Source organism: Anser cygnoides, chromosome 2, assembly GCF_040182565.1.
Source record: "Anser cygnoides isolate HZ-2024a breed goose chromosome 2, Taihu_goose_T2T_genome, whole genome shotgun sequence".
In the NCBI taxonomy this organism is placed as follows: Eukaryota; Metazoa; Chordata; class Aves; order Anseriformes; family Anatidae; genus Anser; species Anser cygnoides.
In genome coordinates, this window is record NC_089874.1 from 148,659,121 (window position 1) to 148,674,207 (window position 15,087).

The 15,087-nt window shown below is 38.9% G+C and overlaps 1 protein-coding gene across 1 annotated transcript in view; it reads right to left on the minus strand.

The window, feature by feature from the left end:
- EIF3H (eukaryotic translation initiation factor 3 subunit H) overlaps nucleotides 1-15,087 on the minus strand; it is an 85,493-nt gene that overhangs the window by 5,493 nt on the left and 64,913 nt on the right. The window contains exons 3-6 of the mRNA XM_013191759.3: nucleotides 11,269-11,436; nucleotides 9,684-9,783; nucleotides 8,146-8,295; nucleotides 107-227 (exon numbers count right to left, since the gene is read on the minus strand). Of these exons, the coding sequence (XP_013047213.2) occupies nucleotides 107-227; nucleotides 8,146-8,295; nucleotides 9,684-9,783; nucleotides 11,269-11,436 (539 nt within the window). The remainder of the gene's footprint in view (nucleotides 1-106; nucleotides 228-8,145; nucleotides 8,296-9,683; nucleotides 9,784-11,268; nucleotides 11,437-15,087) is intronic.

Below are 15,087 nucleotides of genomic sequence, written 5' to 3' on the forward strand. Positions count from 1 at the left end.
TTATCTTGCTTAGATCCAGATCCAAACCCATCTGTCTTGGATAATACCCCTCAAAATGATCTTTCATGGAAAAAGTCCTTTCATTCAGGTTTTCCCTGTTACCAACCTGGTGCTTCTGTTGCTGCTGCTTGCTTACATTCCTCAGGTAGGTATTGTATTTAACAATGTCCTGGCTCATCTCATCCACTCTGTCCATCAGCAGCTGCAGACTCTTCCCTAGGTGATTACTGAAATACAAAAAACATTTGTGAAAAACTGAATTCATTAAAAAACACAAAATATTGAAATTGAAAATTCATTTCAAGTCACTTGACAAGCTTTTCTGCACTAATGGCAAAGTTTGCACTTTTTTAAAAATTTTTTCAGTTTCTTGTTATATTTGTTCATATATACATATACATACATATATATATATATATATGATGATATCTTACCTGGCATCTCCTCCTCTAGTGTCTTTGCCACATCGCAATTATCACATTTAAATGTTTTGGTCTTTGCAATGAAACTCATAGTTATGAAAAGCCTTGCATGAATTCACTGATATTACAGATCCAGGTTAAATGTTTAAAAGAAAACATCTGACGCTTTTGTGGTGACATGCAACACTGAACGATGTTCCAGGAGATGTTTTGTTTCAAGTTCTTGTTAGTTTTTGTTTTTCTTTTCCCAATATTTCCGACCCGCAGCAGGGATAGTTAAATATTCTTCTGAGCTCTATCTCATTAACTAGACTATCAAACTACGCCTGGAAGTTCAGCAGACACTTGATTTTCGCTGTTGAGAGGGAGCGATGCATCCAGCCCAGCCAACTCCACATTCCATACCATAGGCAACATGGAAGCAGCTAGGCTGGGCGCGTCCAGTTCCAGTTATGCGATCTACAGCCTTGGCCAGACAAATGCAGTCTGTTAAACAACTTTTATTGTAACCATTTTTAGCAATTGATTCGGTATTTTGCAGGAACTTAAAGGTATAGCTTCCAAGTCTTAAGTTTTGGAACTTCTAAGGTTGGTGCCCATGGAGACAGTATTCATCCTAAATTGTGTTTACAGGGTAGTGCAGTAAAAAGAAGGATACTCGCTGCGCTGTATTGATCCCTCTGACCAGCAGCTAGCTTGTTGGCTCCAATCTAAGCCTTACCCAGTCCTACTTGGCTGAAGACCAAGGACTCAAACAGCTAAACTCCATTCTTCTCCTCCTCAACTGCAATCCGCTAGTATTCGTGGTGTTTCTTTCAAATAAAAACTGTTTGGTGCACTTCTATGTCAGAATCCTATCATTCAGTTGTTGCTTTTCCACATTATCTGAGACTTCTACAGCCTTTTACAATGCATTCCCACCATCCTATAGCCTACGGACTGGGGAAACTCTAACTGGAAGAGCCAGTAGGAAATAAAGGCATAATGTGAAAAGGGAACCACACGTGCGATACTACACGCATCCCTTTTCAAGTGCGAATTACTCACCAAGTCCACAAAATTCACAGCTGTAGACAGACACTGGTAATGTACTGAGGCACTAGAGGATACCTGCTGAGAATATAGCTGAGGAAACTTATCATTATTACAAGTACTGGAAGAGCTATTTCACTAGCTGAGCTGCCTGCTCATCCAACGAAAGGCTGTATCAGTAATTTCCAAGTACAATTTATTTACAAGCCAGAGTTTTAAACCTCCACTTGACTACAGGGGCAGATGGTGACGAGGACTTCAGCAACACACAGCAGAAAGGCGCCACTATAATAATTATTTTTAAACTTCTTAGAGTACTTTTTCCTTTCAGTTCAACATTTCAAGTATTATGATATTTAGAACTGTGGAATATTGCCATGGCCATGGGTGTGCATATTTTCAGGTTTTTATAGAGTTTATATTATAGCGAGTTAGCGTAAGAACTGGATATTATCAGAAATGCCTATGCAGGTACACACGAATGGCCTTGTAGGGTATGCGGACATCAGGAATACATAATTATTTTACAGATAGTGTCCGTATGAAATATAGCTGGTTACAAAGAATGATTTTATGTGAATCTCTCTGGGACCAGCTTAGTACAGCAGAATACTGAAACAGGGAGTTATTGTTAGACATTGCAGTAATATAGTGTTTGCTCTCATTGCCAGGGAAACAAAAAGCTAAAAACAGATAACTTAAACAGATGTGAACTGAGACATGAAGTGATAAGTATGCTCCAAATACAGGACAAGCTTTTTCCTCAGTTCTCATGTGCTTGATACGATACCCTTTTTCATTCCATCTCTTAAAGAATATATAAAAGGAAATAGAAAGTGATTTGTAAAAATCTCTACGTACAATGTTTAGGTAAGTTTTATTTAGCAGAAGTTTATTCTGGTGAGATTTAGAAGGTTAAATTGCATTGCTCCAGCCCATAAAAAACTCACCATACACACAGAGCCCAAAAGCTCTTTTAGGCATCTCCTTACCTTCCGCACCCCTATAGAAAATCTCAAAAAAAAAATCACACTACTCAGTACCTAAATGTCTCCTACACTTTAATGCAATAAAAACAAAAGCGCACATAACTGCTGCTTGCATAACCATAAAGACTCAACTTTCCTACAGGGCTCTGTGATAGTGAAAGGTAGACAACAGGTCTGCATGTGCATGTGACAAGTTGTTCTGACAGCACTGGTCATACAGAAACTGCATTTTCAATCGATGCAATTCAGTCAGCTGATTTAGTGAGCCTATTCCATCAAATTTAAATTTAGATTAGCAAGAAGTGACCAATAACAGACCTGTAAAGCTAAATAGCAGGTGCTGAGAAAACGATGTCCGTGCTATATGTGTTTCAGGTGGGATCACCTACCCTTGGCCACCTATCAAACTTCCAGAAATTATCATTTGATACTTATCTGTGTGGTTTGGACGACATCAAAAATGAGAAAAAGGCACGCACAGATACAAATTGTCAAAGGGAAGTCTTGCTCTTGTAGGCAAAACAGGCTAGAAAACATGGCCTGCAAAGTAATTGTTGGTGTTGTGCACTTCTGTAACAGCCTTATACTTCACAGGGTATTACCCCTCACCAAAAAGGGCCTTGACACATGAATTACTTCCAATTCCTTATTGAAGGATTATCGAAGGTCATATAATTCTGAGGGTGGGAAGTAGAAACCTGTCAATGTACTACCCTAATCCCTATGTAACAGTCACAGTTCTCGTTATTCTGGCTGATGAGCACTGCATTTGGCAGTGTTATGGTCCAGCTCCCACGGAAGAAGAAAACATCACCTACATATTAACTAAACTCGCGTATCACTCACTGCATGAGTGCATCCTGTTAGGATACAGATCTGGCAAAAAGACCTGACTGTAAGCTTCCCTCTGCGTGCGGGAATGCTCATACCACCAGAGCCTCCCTTTATGGATGCATTTTAAGAGAGCAAAGGTGCGGTTTGCTCTTGCCAGCAAAGCCAGTTTAAGAGGTTCCAGCATCAGCATCTTCCTGCCTCTCCCTCTCCCTTTGCCCAAGGATTACAGCACTCTCAGCTGTATGGATTCAGCTGTTTGCGTGGGCACACTTTAAACTGTTTCAGTGAAGTAGTCTACTGTAAATGCAAAAACACCCTCTGTTGGGGCTTCAAAAAAAAGAGAGAGAGTGAGAGAGACCGAGGGAAAGGCTGGAAGGGAAGAAGAGTGGGAGCCTGACTTTTTCCACCAGACTATTCCACAAAGCTATTTGTGCAGCCAAACTCCAAAACAGATGAGGGAATAAAAATCTTTGAGGGTGGGAGGGATGTAGAGATGAAATGGGGGTAGTGGGGAGGAATGATGCAAGCAGCTGGGGGCTGGAACCTCAACTGGCTCCGCTTCTGTAGGATTCATAGCGTGGAGCTACACATGAAGCCCACATTTCCCTCAGCATCTTTAATCGAGAAAGGACTTCAGATGTACTTGCTGAAGGTCTGAAACATCCAGAACGCAGCCCTCAAGTCAAACACCAAAGCTTAAAAAATAGGCAGCAATTCCCATCGTTTTCAGCTTCCCATGTCCTGCTCATCAGTTTTAGCTTTCTCTACACAGGGCCTGCGGGCCTCATAGTTTGCACTTTTGGAGAAGCCCACCTACCTGCACTGGCCCCGGAGGGAGAAGAGGCACACGGCCTCTGGTATCAGTAACCATGCTGGTCCATGGGCCTAATTTTGGACTACGGAAATACTGAAGCTGGAGGTATCCAAATAAAGATGACCCTGCAAAACCACCCACAGTCACCCTAAAATAAAGTAGGTGAGAGGGTCCATTTATTTTGCTTGCACCCTGGCTAAAGAAGACGAGAACAGGGAGCACCAAGAACATGCTGTGTCTGCTGCTCTCGTTTTCCTCTTTCCAGCAGTCGTGCTGAGGCTCCTCTCAGTCGCTGCTTTTTGGGAGAGGTGCCACCCTGCACAGCGTTTCTCCTCCTGGGAAGAGCTGCTTTGTGTGGATTAGAGAGGTACTGCTGGGGCAAAGCACATCTTTTTGATTAAATGTTTCTAAGGAACGTTCCCACCGCTTAGCAGAAGAACTTGTTTACATCTCGGCGCTTCAGCCTGAACGCAACCTGCGCTCTTTTTAAGAGGATTTTGTTTGAATGAGATATGTAAGTCAGGAGTCTCGAGCTCCATTCCCTTTTCTACTCCGACTTTGATGTGTGCCTTTGGGCAACACATTTACCCTCTCTGTGTCAGCTTCCCCCATCTGCAAATTAGAGATTTTCATAATTATCTTAATAATCCGTTAAGCACACTGAGATTTCTGAATAAGCAGTACAATGTATAAAGGTTAATATCGCTTTTGAAAGCCAAAGTAACCCTCCTTATTTCACTTTTGCAAAAATACTGCATCTGATGTTTGAGAAATCTATCTGCCAAGGAGATGTTACTGCAGTAAATGTTCAGCACATGTTTGCTTCTACTGACGCACACTATTAGAAAAATTGCTTGAGACAAATTGAGATATTATAGAACAACCCTATTATGAAGCTAGACCACAAAAAAGCTTTTTTTAATTTAAACTAGATCATCAATAGAATAGGGAAGAGATGGATGAGAATGGGAAAGTTGGTTGTAATTATTTCTCTGAAGATCTGGAACATTATCTGACAGGATTTTAATTCTTGAGTCTCTATCAAAAGACTGGCAGTACTCCAAGGTCTTCAAGACATTTTGGTCCTTAAGGGTAGCAGGAGGATAACAGTTTGAGCAAAAGGCCTTTACTTGCTATTACTTGCTAGCTGTATGCTATTCTGCCTTTAACTTCTCTCCCTAGAATATTCCAGTCAATTCACATTTCAGAAGAGAAACACAGATTTATGCTTAAAAAGTAAACTACTAAACTACTACTACACAATTATCACAAATGTACTTCAAAAGGAAAAAGATATTAAGGTGCAGTCAAAGTACCTCAAATAGGTACAGCTTCAAACTCAGACAAGGTGGGTGGCTGAACACGTGAGAATCTTGATGAAACAAACACTCCAGAGGAGAATAACCATGGGTAAATAATTTCATTGCCAAAACCATTGCTTCAGAAGATTAAAAAAAGGTTCAAGGATGCTCCCAAAGGACCAAAAAAACCCACCGCAAACCCTAAAATAAAGTAGCCTTAAAGTTATTGCCAACTAAATCTACAGCGGCAGCAAAGTTCAGTGGGGAAGACCCGTACCAACATTAAAAAAGAAAGTTGATATCTGAGATGTTTCAGCCACAGCTATCTAAAGACAAAAATAAGGAAATACAAAATGAAAATAAGAACTCCAGAACAGCAGCGGTTTGAACTCCCCTACTTCAGGCAATATATTCTTTGATAGAGAAATCTTGGTAATTGAATTCAAGTAAAAACGAGTTAAATATTTAGGCAGGCAGTGTAAATCACCCTAACAAGAGTAAATGAGCATTAAAATGTTTCTAATTTGCCAGTTGAGTCATACCAATGTAAGATATCACTGAAGGTAACCTGCGTGGTAACTAAAACCAGCTATAAGGAATTTAAAAAAAAAAAAAAAGCACATACAATAGCCTCCAAACAAACCCACTGGTGTAATTCCCAAAGCTTTAGCCTGCTTCAAATCAAACTAAGCACCTTAAGCTCCTCCAATAGACCAGGTGAGCAAGAAAGGAATGCTGCCAGGAGAGTCAGTTCAAGAGACGTAATTCTGAAAACCGACGAATTTGTTGAGCTCCCCGTTATTAGGAAGTTCTAGACTTCAGCAAGCTGAAGAAATTACTGTCAGTATACGGGATAGTAACTGTGTAAATTCAGAGAAGCACAATGAATTGAAAAGGCACTTTCAACCAGGTTTATCAATAATCCATTTCCACGTGTGTCACTGTCAACAACAGTGTTGCGCTGGTCTAAGAAAACACCTATTGAAAAGAAACTTCGATTCAGTAAGAAAAAGCTCTCCTTTTTTCCGTGTTGAGAAGGATTCCTAAGCACAAATGATGGAGAGCTCCCTTTTTCTCTTGGGCTCATGTTTTTCTCTCTCTCATCTCTGCTGAGAGGATCAACACAAAAGCCTGTCTTCTACCTGGCTACAACTCCAACACTGTCATTCCAGAAAGAAAAGTAATCTGTACGGTTACTATCTTCTGACTTGAGTCAGGGTAGCAGTACAGCACAGCTCTACAAAAGATAAGCCGATGAAAAACTTCACCTGTGGTTTGTGATCTGTTCAAACTCGTTTCCATTTCCAGAATTGTGCTATGTGACTAGTAGCAGCCTGTGTTAGGACCCAGGTCGCTGGGAATCCCAACCCTTTTCCATTTCCTTTCCTGTTCCCAACAGGAACAAACCCCCAGAAGCAAACACGTCCAACACTGTCTTATCGTCTGGACACCTGGTGCATGCTCAGCATCGTCCTCCTTTTGACAGTAAAGTGGTAGATAGACCCTACTCGTCTCCCACATCTAGCACCCACCCTCTCCTCAAATGGCAAAAGCTTTGTGATCTTTGACAAAGCAAAGAGCCTGATAAAGTCTGGAAGTTGGGCAGCTTGGATATCTCAGCAAAAATACTTTTCCAATCAATTAATTCCAAGGTGCAAAGACACAATAACTGTACTGAACAAAATTTTTAATTAAATATCCTTTGTGACATTAGTAAATTCCCAGGCAGAGTTCAACCTTAGATCTGTTCTCTTGCCCAAGTTCTCTGAGAATCAGACACCTCAACACGTGCACGTAAGCTCTGGAAAAGGAAAGAGAGCGGAAGGCTGCTGCCTGAGTTAGCAGTATATGGGCTGCTAGTGATACCAAACCATTAACAATAGCCTCACGTGGTGAGGTTGCTCGTGTTCAGCTAATCTGGTTGGCAGAGTCAAGAGAGGAGATCAGAACCTTGACAGATAATATCTCAAGGTAAAAAGTGTTATGCTCCGAAAACATACTAGTGAATAAACCCAGTTTCTATGCAACAAGATACTGCATCATTTTGTGCATCGGGTTATTTTTATCAGCCCAATAATAACCAAATTAACAATACTGCATCACGTAAGATTTAAGTACCACCAAATTTCTGATCGTACTGCTGGAGGCCACGCCTACCTTGTTACCACAAATAGACTTTCAGAACAAAGTGTTACAGGAACAGGGTTATTCTTAGATAAAGTTATAAGAAGACCATTCTAAAAACCCTTAATTTCTGACACTATGAATGCTGGTCGTCATAAAAATCAATCTGAGCATGTTTGCCAGTTTTTCAGACAGATGATTTTTTTTAAGTGCATCCTGCAAACTAAAGTAGGACAAATGTGATATTTTTTTTTATTAAAATCATATACAGGATTACCTAAGAAATACTTCATAAATTAAAGAATATTTAACAGATTTATTTGCCTTAATTTTCTGAATGCTGGTATTTTCTTGAAGTGAAGAAATATATACTACCGAGAGAAATACACAATTCAAGCAGTACAGGTAAATACAGATTGCAGATTGATTTTAGTCCTTGAATTTAATGCTATAGTTTTACCACGCAGCTTTTCCTTCAGCAAAAACATACGAAGGGTAAAGTCTTAACCCCATTAAAGTCAATGCAAAGCTTCCATGGACTGTAATGAGACTGGGATTTCACCCAAGGTGTTAAACTGTGGTTTGGGAAAGCGAATAAAAATACATCCATTATTGTAACAAGTACTTACCTGCTAGCCAGACTGAGCAATTCATGTCTATCGGCTACTGCGGATTTCTTTTCCAGTTCCCACAACATCACATTGATCAGGTATGAATTCTTAATTACAATGGGCACTTCTTCAAACATGTTTTCATAAGCAATATTTGCTTTTTTCAAGCTGTGAAACAAGTTAAAAATATTTATTAAAATAACCAGTAACTGCCTTGCTCATTTTGTTGAACTGTTGCTCCAGCTACATTAAATAGGCAATTTTGTTAAAACTCCCAATTTTCAGGGTTCCATAATCAAGCAAGAGTCTAGTCTTTTGGTAAGAGAAGATTTGCATGGCAAAACCTCACGTTTACAAAGACTAGGAAAAGCTGCTCTAGCAAAAATTCTCAGAAGTCAAGCAGCTGCTTTGCTCGCTAATACATTACTTACATGAAAAAGCCTCCAGCAAAAGACTGCACTGACAGGATTAACTCTGCCCCTTCCAAAATGCTTTTTTGATTTCCCTACCATCAGGGTTTCTTAAACAGAAGTGAACAGTTAGTTACCACATGACACTGAAATAGCTTTAAAGTTGTAACTACTACGATGTAAAACATTCTCCCCAATACCTAAATAATTAAGAATTTTACTGATCAAAATCAGATTGACAGAATAGTATGTTTTGGAACAATTAAATTCTATGATGGATATTAAAACATAACTTTGCAGAGTATTTTTTTTTTAAATACACATAAAATATTTTGATTCTTTTACAATAAAGTACATACTGACAACCTTCCATAAAATCTGGAAATAAAGGCATGATATATAAGTTTCTAAGCAAATATATCCTTAACTTCCGTGTATGCATAGGGAATTTTGAAACAAAAACATTTGCCCCCTTTTTTTCTTGACTAAGCACCAGATTTGTTTGTTCATTATGCAAATGTTATCTTTAGACACAGAACAATGAAATGATTTAGTTTCTCCTCAACAAATACAGTTTAACAAGTGCTTGGGCTTTTGCTGTTGAACACCAAGCTGTTTGGGGAAAAAGAAGGCAACTCAGTGCTACCTCTACTACAAGCAACTACTCTTTTGAAACAGAATAATTATCCTACTTTTATTCCAGAAGATTGTGTCCACGTGGGGGAGTTAATTTGGAATAAATATAGAAGACCAGCTATTCTGGAATACCTGTTCAATTTTCCTTCTGGAAAAAAAGAGCTCAAAGACAGACCAGCTACTTTATTTCCCTTATTCTTCCCCCCTCCCCAATATTTTTTTGACTCTGTTCCCATACACAGCTACCTTCACTGTGTTCCTTACAGCTGGCCCGCTGGCCATCTCCAAAATCAGTCCAAGTTCCCCCACTTCTGCCTTTATTTAAACGCCCAAAGATAGACCTTGTTCCTTCTTGGCACACTGTATCACTACACATAATCTATCCGGTTTCCCCAGCACACGCTATTACACGAGATTTTTAAAATACAGTATTTTATCACCCCACGTACCTTCCTGCCTACCAAATAATCCAGGTAAAACTATGAGAAAACATTCTTTTCAATTACTTACGCTTCTGGAGAGAAGTCTTTTTCCTTGCAAACTTCCATCAGCTTGGGAGTCAGCCTATACGCCTTTAGTGACAAAGACCCTTGGGCAGTCTTAATAGGATCTGTAATCAAAAATGGAGGAAGATTATTATAAACCCCAGACTGCTTTTTATTTCAGTATATGAATGACAAACAGGAGGCAAAAAAATCTAAATCTTATTTTAAAATTCAGACAACACAATGGAGACCATAGCCAAAGTAAGTGTATTGTACTGAAATGTAAAATACAGCTGAACTATATAAAATGAGGCTAATTAATAAACATAACTTGGTGAACACAGAGGGATATAGACCCATTCTACTCGTGACATTATTCCCCCATTAATGGTCTAATTCACATTTTCTTTTTCCTTCATGTGAACTATCTACATAACTCATGTAAGAGCTACCTCATTTAAATAAATATTTTTCCCTCTAGTTATTATTATGCAGTAAATCAAAATATTCGTTAAGCAACATTTTATAAAAAAAATATTTTAGATTTGCAATAAGCCAATTCAGATCAAGTTGCCCCGGTGCTTCACGCACAACAATGTAACCGGTATATAAAACGATTAATTTTGCCTTGACACACTATACGGAACTTAGGGGGAAATTTTCTAAACAAACTGTTACATTCCTAGGACAAAGAAGCTTAACACTTGCTGCATGATAATGGCTGAAGCATGCCAACATTAGAATAAAAGCTGTGTTAACATTCATGTTGTCTGAAACTTAACACAGTAAAACTTTTAGCAATCGGTGATAAAATGAAAACCAAAATAGACTGAAACAAGTGGAAAATTCATCAAGGTCTGATGATGCAATGTTTCCAGCCAATATAAGTATACTTTAACAACTTGTTCTTTACTGTAATCCAATTGTTAACATACTGAAACAATTTTGGGGCAGCTCATAAGATTGATCGTATTCATTAGTATTTTTTCTGACAGATACTCAGGACGTTACATTTACTTCTCAGCTGGAAACTATATGCAAGTCTGCCAGATATGGCAAACTGTGAGTGTTTGGGGAGGGGGAAGGCTATAAAGCTGTTAAATTGCCTACGGTTCTGATACAGCACAGAACATCTGGTCTGGAGAGCTTGAGGAAACACCATTAAATAGGCAGAAAAGAAAAAAATCTTTGTGCTAAGAAACAGTCCAGGTTTTGTATGCTTCTGTCAGAGGTATAAAAAAACTTGGCAATTCGTGTCATGATTGGTCAGTCACGTACAGAGCCAGACACGCTAGCAATCGGGGTTTGTTAGACATCTGGTCGAGTTCCACCAGCCCCTCCGACGAGGGAGGGGAGATGAAGGAATAAAAATGAAGCAGCTACTCCAGCATTCCAAAACGTACACATCAGGGCTCTGATAGCAAGAAAAATAAACAGAAAGAAGGAAACCCTGTCTAGACTTAGCTGCTGCTGAGGCTGCCGTAGACACAGGGTTGGTATTTACTTGAAAAGGCCTGCCAGGCTACTCTTACAGGCAAAAGACAGAATACAAAAATAGTAGTAATAATATTAAGAGGGGAAAAGAATAATAAAGGAAACCTCATACTAACCGTAAATGAGAACTACAGACTCCTCAATTGCGTGCTGGTAACTGAACTGGGAGTCCAGGAGGGCACGGGTGACAAAAGAGCCATAGTACGTGGACTGGTACCAGCCGACATGAAGATGATCAATGTTTACGTGGCGAAGGCTTCGCATCATTTCCATCTGGTATTGAACTAGATTAAACAGAAAGCATGTTTGAAAAGTAAACTTACACAACCCGTACTATTTCTAGAGAGAGTTTAATATTAAATGACTGAACCGTATTTTTTTCTTTTTCATTGTTGCAACTGCATAGAAGTTTGTTTATTCACTACTGGACTATCTGCAGGAGAATCCAGAGCTTCCTCAGAGAGTAAGACTAGCCTAAGTAAGCAGACTTTTTCTTTTTTCAGCTGGACTTAATTGCTAACATGATCAACAAACTGTTACGTGTCATTTACAGTGTCTATTACCTTGCTCATTCATAAAAAAAATTCAGATACTGGGTTTCACTAAGCAGTAGCAATCTACCATTTTGTAAAAAAAAAAATCATGAGTTAAGTTATAATACTGTCAGGAATTAGATAATTTTTAGAATCAAAAGGAAAATTGTTTAATGTATATAAGAAATAGGAGAGAACTCACTTGAGTCTTCACCATAACTGAGAACTACATTTTCAGTATTGTAGTTTGGGGCACCAGCTATAGTTGTCAGAGAGTTTTGATTCCATTTGTTCTTAAGTTCTTAACACTGTTTCTTCTTTTTATACACACACACAGTATATAAACCATACACATTTTAAACAGTAGAGAAAATTTGTTGATTTTTACACCAATAGCTGTAATATTTTATTGTACCGATGAATAAAATTCTGTTTCTATCACATGCCTCGTTAAAACAGATTGCCTTGATGGAAGAGCATTCTACGAAGCAACGCTTAAGATGATCCTAACAAGCAGATCCACACACCTTATCACTTACCAGACCTTTCAGACAGACACTGTGCCTGCTGACTATACATAAGGGAGCAGAATTCAGTGTGCCCATGCTCACAGCCAACTCCTACGAAATCAGATGCAATACTACACAATCCTCAAGTTTTGTCTGCAGCTGCAAATTCACAAATATAAAACCAACTCGATCCCGTGCATTTATTTTTGTTATTTTTTTCCCATGGCTTCTCCTTGCACAGATGAAAATATGATATTCATTATAAAAGAGAGCAACAACTTAATTAGAGGACAGAACGTGCTAAGTGTTCAGACCCCACTTCATATCATAACCAGCAGAAAAAACAATTATATTCTTTAAAGATATAAAGAGATTTTTCAAGAATGGACAAACATTTTCCAAACTATCATAGAGAATACAAACTAAATTCTGCAGCCTGCTAGCCCTTTTACATCTCCATATCTTGTTAATTGTATTTTTAAAGTAATCTACATACATTTACATGATCACTTCCAGACTTTTTCCATCAGCATATGTTGGTGCTTGCATTCTATTTCATAATCTTTTAGCATACATGACTTACAATTTGTGTTTCACCCAGGACACCAACGATAATCTAGCATCCCAAACTAACACACAAACCCATCCAGGCTACAGTCTGAAACCCCACGTGCTGCATGCAGGGAAATGGCCTGCACCTCTTGGCTGTCACCAAACCAAGGCAGATGTAAGGATGCCACTACACTCCCCTGGACAGACAGCTAAGTAGTCTGAACTGATGAAAACAGCTATTCTAATGTCAGTATGAAAACCTTCCCCCTTGCCAGACTGAAATAAAATACATTTTAATCCCCCTTTCATCGCACAGCTTCCAGAAATACTAGCCACTTCCACGAATCCTCCTTACTCAGCAGCCTGTGCTGCTTCAGCAGGTAGTACCTCAAGACATTTCCCACTTTTCTCACAAAAGCAAAACCAAGATCCAGCTTGTCAGAGCATCCCAGTCCTTAAATTTACGTTTTATTGTTTCCTCTTTTGCGTGTGCATCAGGGGTGGGGGTATTAAGTCTCTCCCTTTTAAAAATAAAACTTATTAAACACAAACTTTGCCCAGAACTATAAGATTACTGCAGGAACCATGACTTTGAATAGAAAAAGCACGATATATTTAATAAATGTGGAAAATTCAGATAGAATAGGCTTCTTTGGTTAAAAAATGTTTTTTAAAGTTTCATCTGTGTAAAAAGCAAGTAAGACTTGCTTTTGACATTACTTGCTAGGACATGCTAAGACATGAAATTATGGTTAAATGCTTTCCAGCTAGATGAAATCATGAAAAGGAAAAAAAAATAGGTATGGATTTTCAAAAGCAGTTGGGAGAGAGAAAACCTTTTTTGAGAATTAAATTAAGTGTGGATTTTTAGACAGCTGAGTTATACTGCTCCTGGCAGTGGAGATTCTCTTGCAATTGAGGACACTAAGTACAGGTAGCCACACGGTGATGGAAAAAAGATATTTTACCTACAGATTCCTGTGAAATCATATGGTCGACCCATTCAGATAATTTCTCCCTTAAGAGATCTTAAGGAGATGCTGAAGACAGGGAACACCCTAAGAAAACATCCAAAACTTTAAAAACCTGAATGAGGCATATCACACTCTTAAAAGCATTCACTGAGAGGTAACCTGTAATTAACTTCCAGGACAGCTTCTTTTCTAAACGCAGTATAACCAGCAGCGTGTGACTGAACATAAGTTTGAGATATCACGTAGAAGAAAAAGGACTCGCTGAAAACCATCCAGATTCAAGTCAGCAATTCCTCCTCCGAAGACTGTTAGCAGTTAGATGATAATGAAGGCAATAGCGGAAAAATCTCAAAGAACCAATAAAGCATCAATAGCTAACATCTCTGCCTTGGGAAAACAACTGCAGAAATTAAAACATGATGCAGTCCCCACCAGAGAGAAATGGAAACTCTTTTAACCAAACATATATATTTTATAACACGTATTAGCTGCTAGATAGCTCCAACAAGCTGCCAACTTGCACAAATGGGTAACAGCCCCCAAGTTGCTTTTGTTGTTATCATCGCCACCTTCTCTTTACATTTTTTGCCCAATCTACAAAACATCATCTTTCTACCTACAAGTTAAGCCCAGCTTAGGCAAGAGCTTTTTTCCTATGTGGTCCCCATTCTGCTAGAACTGGAGAAAGTCAGGCACTTCACCAAGGAGTTCACTGGTTCAAAGCCCAGGATTTGGAAACGTGGGTACCCTCCTCCTTCCTTAGCCACGCTGCAAAGGTGCCACCAAGACTGAGAACACCCAGAACTTACGTGAGCACGGAAAAGGGCTGGGGAATAGTCAATCAGACTAGAAGACTGTTTTCGTTTAAACAGTGAAACCTGTATTTTAAGGAAACTATCTGTTCTGATGAGGCAAGCTATCAGGCACGTTTGCACTTTTCTGTGCTTCCCGCATTGAGAACAGGAATACCGTAATACAGGACCCCACGTCCATCTCCTGAGCACCTGCAAGGGTGGGTTTTTTTCAACAGAATTGTTTTTTTTTGTTTTGTTTTGTTTTTTTTTAATGATAGCAAAAAAGTATTCTTCCTCTAAAATTGCCTTCTTTTTTTTTTGCATATTTGCAAACAAATTTAACAGGTAGGCAGAAGGGAAGGAGAAAAATCAATGCAGCTAGTAAGCATTATTATAATTTATCTACAGCTGGAAAAGAAAGCACAAAACTGTACAGAATAGGTGCTTTACTTGAATCTGACTGCTACTTGTGTGAATTTGTACTAACGAAATCCCTTAACTGAACACAGAAACAGAAGAGACTATTGAAGTAGTTTAGTGGGTATTTTTTTTCCCTGATTTATACTAAGTTTT